This window comes from Engystomops pustulosus, chromosome 9, assembly GCF_040894005.1.
Source record: "Engystomops pustulosus chromosome 9, aEngPut4.maternal, whole genome shotgun sequence".
Taxonomy (NCBI): Eukaryota; Metazoa; Chordata; class Amphibia; order Anura; family Leptodactylidae; genus Engystomops; species Engystomops pustulosus.
In genome coordinates, this window is record NC_092419.1 from 4,656,536 (window position 1) to 4,663,913 (window position 7,378).

At 47.9% G+C, this 7,378-nt stretch overlaps 1 protein-coding gene across 1 annotated transcript in view; it reads left to right on the forward strand.

Annotated features, from left to right (window-relative positions):
* Nucleotides 1-433, forward strand: part of LOC140077488 (uncharacterized) — a 31,255-nt gene extending 30,822 nt beyond the window's left edge. The window contains exon 11 of the mRNA XM_072124727.1: nt 348-433. Within this exon, the coding sequence (XP_071980828.1) occupies nt 348-417 (70 nt within the window). The 3' untranslated portion in view covers nt 418-433. The remainder of the gene's footprint in view (nt 1-347) is intronic.
* The last annotated feature ends 6,945 nt before the right edge of the window (nt 434-7,378 follow it).

Here is a 7,378-nt window from a genome sequence, read left to right on the forward strand (position 1 = left end):
TCGTGCGCCCGATGTCCACCAGGTGTCGCTGCTGCGCTGTAGTCCGCCGGCGTTCTCCAGAATTCACCTCCTATGTCTCGGTGTATTCTTGCGACCCAAATTTTTTTTAAAATTCTGCGTTTTTTTGAATCCGTTGGTTTTTCTGACGGGTGGAGGGTGGATGTTACACTGATGGGAAGGCGGTGGTATAATCACCGAAACTCAGCTAAAATGCCCCATATGGAGGTGCCGATCCTCTACCTGTGCTCCTCCGCCGCTCTGTAAGCCACCCCCAGGGGGCACAACCCCTTTAATGTATTAGTGTCCCTGATAACTTCCACCTCCTTGACTGAACGTTTGTCTTGCAGAGAACGACGCAACTCAGAATTCACCGACTCGATCACCGGGCCGCAGTGGTACATCCCAAGAGATGACTGAGATGGAGACATCACCGGTGAGTCACCGGATAAAACCACAACATTCTTAAAGGAAACCTACCACCACGGATCTACCTATTAAGGTAGCTGAGGCTATACGGTGCAGCTACTCCAAGCCCCTGTTGCCTCTTGCGTTCCGCCTACCAATACTTCAGCGCACAGCTCCTGGTAGCTGTGCACACTCGTCTGTGAAGCTGGGTTCTGCGCATGCGCAGTAGCTCCAGGTTCATAGCCGAGACACATGCGCAGAACCCAGCATTACAGACGAGTGCACGCAGCTCCTCATAGCTCCTCATACTGGGGCGTGAAGTAGCCGCGCAGTACAGCCTCAGCTCCGCCTACTCCACGCCCCAGTAGCCTCTTTAGGAAATTTGCATATTGGGGGAATTAAAATTTATAAAAGTTCTGGGCCACGAAAGAATTAGCCCTAAGAAGGGCTACTGTACATTAGAGGAACCTGCCACTGGATCTACCTTAATAGGTAGGTCTGTGGTGGTAGGTTTCCTGTATAGGAGAAGGAGCGGGTGACCTTGTTAGTACAGATATGACTCCTGTGCTCTGTGACTTTCTGATCTAGACACAACAGAACCAAAATGAAGCCGAGAAGGAAAGGACCTCACCACAATCGGAGATGAAGGAACACGAGAGCCTTGAGGGATCAGAGACTTTTGGATTTGTTCACTGTAGATACTTAAAGAAATTTTACCATCAAAATCCATCATAATAAACCAGGGACAATTATGTTAATAATACAGGACGGTTTTGGGGGACTTTACCAGAGACCCTCAGTGCGGTGTCTTCTCAGGCTGTTACACTGTCTCCCGTTCTCCTCTGCAGCACAGGATGTTTCAGTACACAGTGGGAGGAGAAGTGCTCCTGTACAGCCTGTGAAGATGCAGCATGGAAGGCCCCTGGTAAAACTCCCAGGTACCCTTAACGCTCATTCACATAATTATAAAGGTTGATTTTAGAAGGAAGGAGGTCCCTTGAATTTTGGAAAACAATGTATAATGATGATGTCACAGCAGTGGTTATGATGTCATACTGTGCACAGGATCAGCATATATGAAGGAGGGGGCGATGAGAGGCCATTGCATGTACATAATCTTGTAATAACTAATAAGGATTATTGTGTCTTAGGTTTTTATTATGTAAAAAAAGTGAAAATATAATATAGAATATATCCAGTTATTGCCTTTATTCCCACCTCCTGATTTGCATAATCCTCGGTTGTTGTATATAGTGATGATATTTATGCACATTTCTATCTCTTTACCCTTGTGCTGCCGCCTTGTATCACTGTTCCTCATACCCCATTGCACTAGTACTTCTGTATAATGATAGGGGGCGCTCTATAGTCTCTGTATAATGATAGGGGGCGCTCTATAGTCTCTGTATAATGATAGGGGGCGCTCTATAGTCTCTGTATAATGATAGGGGGCGCTCTATAGTCTCTGTATAATGATAGGGGGCGCTCTATAGTCTCTGTATAATGATAGGGGGCGCTCTATAGTCTCTGTATAATGATAGGGGGCGCTCTATAGTCTCTGTATAATGATAGGGGGCGCTCTATAGTCTCTATAGTCTGTTTTTTTGTATCTTTATTTTCTATCTATTTTTACTTGATGATCTAATAAACTCGTAAAACATCAGATCGGGTGCGATCATTTCCTGTACAGTCTGCGCTGCGCTCATATCACTGACATCATGTAGGACCTAACAATGGAAATTATAAACTTTAAAGGGAATGTGTCAGCAGGTGTGACCATACAGATTGCAGCCAGTGTTATGTATTGTCCCTGGAGAGATGTGTAATCAGACCTCACACTGCTGTGCTCTGTGCTCTCTGCAGCCAGTGTTATGTAATGTCCCTGGAGAGATGTGTAATCAGACCTCACACTGCTGTGCTCTGTGCTCTCTGCAGCCAGTGTTATGTATTGTCCCTGGAGAGATGTGTAATCAGACCTCACACTGCTGTGCTCTGTGCTCTCTGCAGCCAGTGTTATGTATTGTCCCTAGAGAGATGTGTAATCAGACCTCACACTGCTGTGCTCTGTGCTCTCTGCAGCCAGTGTTATGTATTGTCCCTGGAGAGATGTGTAATCAGACCTCACACTGCTGTGCTCTGTGCTCTCTGCAGCCAGTGTTATGTACTGTCCCTGGGGAGATGTGTAATCAGACCTCACACTGCTGTGCTCTGTGCTCTCTGCAGTCAGTGTTATGTATTGTCCCTGAAGAGATGTGTTATCAGACCGCACACTGCTGTGCTCTGTGCTCTCTGCAGCCAGTGTTATGTATTGTCCCTGGAGAGATGTGTAATCAGACCTCACACTGCTGTGCTCTGTGCAGCCAGTGTTATGTATTGTCCCTGGAGAGATGTGTAATCAGTCCGCACACTGCTGTGCTCTGTGCTCTCTGCTGCCGGTGTTATATATTGTCCCTGGAGAGACGTGGAATCAGACCTCACACTGCTGTGCTCTGTGCTCTCTGCAGCCAGTGTTATGTATTGTCCCTGGAGAGATGTGTAATCAGACCTCACACTGCTGTGCCCTGTGCTCTCTGCAGCCAGTGTTATGTATTGTCCCTGGAGAGATGTGTAATCAGACCACACACTGCTGTGTTCTGTGCTCTCTGCAGCCAGTGTTATGTATTGTCCCTGGAGAGATGTGTAATCAGTCCTCACACTGCTGTGTTCTGTGCTCTCTGCAGCCAGTGTTATGTATTGTCCCTGGAGAGACATGTAATCAGTCCTCACACTGCTGTGCTCTGTGCTCTCTGCCGCCGGTGTTATATATTGTCCCTGGAGAGACGTGGAATCAGACCTCACACTGCTGTGCTCTGTGCTCTCTGCAGCCAGTGTTATGTATTGTCCCTGGAGAGATGTGTAATCAGACCTCACACTGCTGTGTTCTGTGCTCTCTGCAGCCAGTGTTATGTATTGTCCCTGGAGAGATGTGTAATCAGTCCTCACACTGCTGTGTTCTGTGCTCTCTGCAGCCAGTGTTATGTATTGTCCCTGGAGAGACATGTAATCAGTCCTCACACTGCTGTGCTCTGTGCTCTCTGCCGCCGGTGTTATATATTGTCCCTGGAGAGACGTGGAATCAGACCTCACACTGCTGTGCTCTGTGCTCTCTGCAGCCAGTGTAATGTATTGTCCCTGGAGAGATGTGTAATCAGACCTCACACTGCTGTGCTCTCTGCAGCCAGTGTTATGTATTGTCCCTGGAGAGATGTGTAATCAGACCTCACACTGCTGTGCTCTGTGCTTCCTGCTGCCAGTGTTATGTATTGTCCCTGGAGAGATGTGTAATCAGACCTCACACTGCTGTGCTCTGTGCTCTCTGCAGCCAGTGTTATGTACTGTCCCTGGAGAGATGTGTAATCATGGATCATGTGGATCACTCTGGTGCACAGAAAACAGAACACAACAGTGTGAGGACACGTCCCCAGTGTCCCCTGACTAGCAAAGTCACATAGACATGGAAGGATATACTTAATTTCTTTCAAGGTTATTTAGGGTGAGTGCACACAGAGAATTTTTGATTTTCTTTGTCCATCCCCCTCTCCCCTTTGATTTCAGTTGGAGTTCACCTATTGTCCCCCTGTGTGAATTCACCCACGAACACGAGAGTCTTAAATATACTCAGGATAACAAAACAACACAATCTCTAATGAACTTTTATTAACAAAAATACCAGTCCTGCTGTACATAATTTTGGTTGTCCCTGGATTCGACCATAAATATTCTGAATATTCTGAATATCATGAATAGCTTCTCCTGTCTGCACACTGAAGTGCTCTCTGCCTTCTGCCCCCTGCATTACAAGACCAGCTCAGACACAGGCACTTCCTGCCGACAAGCAGCAGTGTGTGGAGACTTACTCTTCCAGCCACAGACAGATAAGATCTTTATAGCAGATAACAGCACTGACTGTGTGTGTTATAGGTGAGATAGCAGAGCTGAGAGTGTCAATATGTGTTATATCCATCTCATGGATCTCATCATCTCATCTCTGATCTGTCTCATCTTTTTTTTTCTGTGTCAGATATTAGTGAATGTTCAGAAGGTAAATGAAAGTGTATATAAACCCTGCCCCCTGATAATCTAAGCACATTGTCAGCACACAGCGTCCCCACTCACACTCTGGAATGTTACACTGACCATCACTGCGTGATAGGAGCTAAAACACCAATAACACTGTAAAGTAAGGGGTTAAAAATGATCTTTATTGTGTAACATCGCTCGGGGATTGAGATTTGACAACATTAAGGAATTGTCCACTGAACATAAACCTTATTGAAATTTTCACACAAAGTTTATACTAATCTTATTCAAATATAAATAATTAAAAATGTGATGGTAAAAAATAATTCTTAAATCTGCAAAATATTTAAAGTTTCTTAACCTACTTACTGGGGCAGATTTACTTACCCGGTCCATTCGCGATCCAGCGGTGCGTTCTCTGCGGTGGATTCGGGTCCGGCCGGGATTCACTAAGGTAGTTCCTCCGACGTCCACCAGGTGGCGCTGCTGCGCTGAAGAGCATCGGAACACGCTCAAGTACACCGGCCTATTCCTAGTGAAGGGTTTTCGTTCGGCCACGCCCCCCGATTTCCGTCGCGTGCATGCCAGCGCCGATGCGCCAAAATCCGATCGCGTGCGCCAAAATCCCGGGGCAATACAGGGAAAATTGGCGCAAATCGGAAATATTCAGGTAACACGTCGGGAAAATGCGAATCGGGCCCTTAGTAAATGACCCCCATTGAATTTTATTAACTCTTGCTTGGAGGGATGATGACAAACACAAAGGGGCTCATTTACTAAGAGCCCGAATCGCTCATTTTCGTCGGGTTTCCTGAAAATTACTGGTTTGCGCCGAATTGCCCCAGGTTTTTGGCACACGCGATTGGATTGTGTCGCATCAGCACCAGCATGCATGCGATGGAAATCGGGGGGGTGTGGCCATCGGAAAAAAACCCGACGGATTCAGAGAAACCGCTGCTTTTTAAAAAAAAAAATGTGTCGCTTGACATGCACTTACATGCACCAGGAAGAGGGTGGTGAACTCCGGCGAACCTCGGCGCAGCAGCGACAACTGGTGGACATCGGGCACACAACCTTAGTGAATCCCAGCAGAACCCGAATTCTCGTCGGACAACGCGATGCGGGATCGCAACTGGACCGGGTAAGTAAAGGTTTTTTGATGTTTTCCTTTTTGGCACAGTTTCGTAAACATTAGTGTAAACAATCCACAGTTTGGCTTTGTTTTATTAGCCTGTTTTGGTGCAGTGTAAACAATTTGTTTGTGTTTTTAACTTAGTTTTGTGCATATTTTAAACAGTTAGAAAAAAAGTGTAATTTTTTTGTATTACGCACATCTACAGCTCCATACAGATGGGGGGAACAGGACCACCAATCGTGTTGGATTACCTGAAGATATGACATATGGGAGGATAATCTTACAACTTGGGAAATACTTTGATTGATTATGAGGTTGATGAAAACCTAGAAGTAATTCTGCATTTTGTCCTCTGGGTGGTGACGATTCGACATATAACAGTGAGCAGGGTGGGGCGGAGCAGCTCGGGACCTTCTTCTTGAGCACCAGGGCTAATGTTATACAATTATCAACCCAATCATTGGCTGAAACCCACAACCATCTGCAACAGTGCCCCATAGGTCATAGGTACATACAGGTTTGGGGTTTTGGATCTAATTGGGGTTCAGTGTTCCGGATCTGGTAGTGTGCAGGGTACAGGTTTGGGGTGTCGGATCAGGCAGGAATCAAGGTTCAGGGTTCTGCATTAGGCTGGATACAGGCTTAGATACAGGCTCCGGTTCAGACGGGGGCTCAGGGTATCAGCACCAGTTGAATCCAGGCTCAGATACAGGCTCCGGTTCAGACGGGGGCTCAGGGTATCAGCACCAGCTGGATACAGGCTTAGATACAGGCTCCGGTTCAGATGGGGGCTCAGGGTATCAGCACCAGTTGGATACAGGCTTAGATACAGGCTCCGGTTCAGACTGGGGTTCAGGGTATCAGCACCAGTTGGATACAGGCTTAGATACAGGCTCCAGGTCAGACTGGGGTTCAGGGTATCAGCACCAGTTGGATACAGGCTTAGATACAGGCTCAGGTTCAGACGGGGCTCAGGGTATTGGCACCAGCTGGATACAGGCTCAGGTTCAGACGGGGGCTCAGGGTATCAGCACCAGTTGGATACAGGCTTAGATACAGGCTCCGGTTCAGACGGGGGCTCAGGGTATCAGCACCATCTGGATACAGGCTTAGATACAGGCTCCGGTTCAGATGGGGGCTCAGGGTATCAGCACCAGTTGGATACAGGCTTAGATACAGGCTCCGGTTCAGACGGGGGCTCAGGGTATCAGCACCAGCTGGATACAGGCTTAGATACAGGCTCCGGTTCAGACTGGGGTTCAGGGTATCAGCACCAGTTGGATACAGGCTTAGATACAGGCTCCAGGTCAGACTGGGGTTCAGGGTATCAGCACCAGTTGGATACAGGCTTAGATACAGGCTCAGGTTCAGACGGGGCTCAGGGTATTGGCACCAGCTGGATACAGGCTCAGGTTCAGACGGGGGCTCAGGGTATCAGCACCAGTTGGATACAGGCTTAGATACAGGCTCCGGTTCAGACGGGGGCTCAGGGTATCAGCACCAGTTGGATACAGGCTTAGATACAGGCTCAGGTTCAGACGGGGGCTCAGGGTATCAGCACCAGTTGGATACAGGCTTAGATACAGGCTCAGGTTCAGACGGGGCTCAGGGTATTGGCACCAGCTGGATACAGGCTCAGGTTCAGACGGGGGCTCAGGGTATCAGCACCAGTTGGATACAGGCTTAGATACAGGCTCCGGTTCAGACGGGGGCTCAGGGTATCAGCACCAGTTGGATACAGGCTTAGATACAGGCTCAGGTTCAGACGGGGGCTCAGGG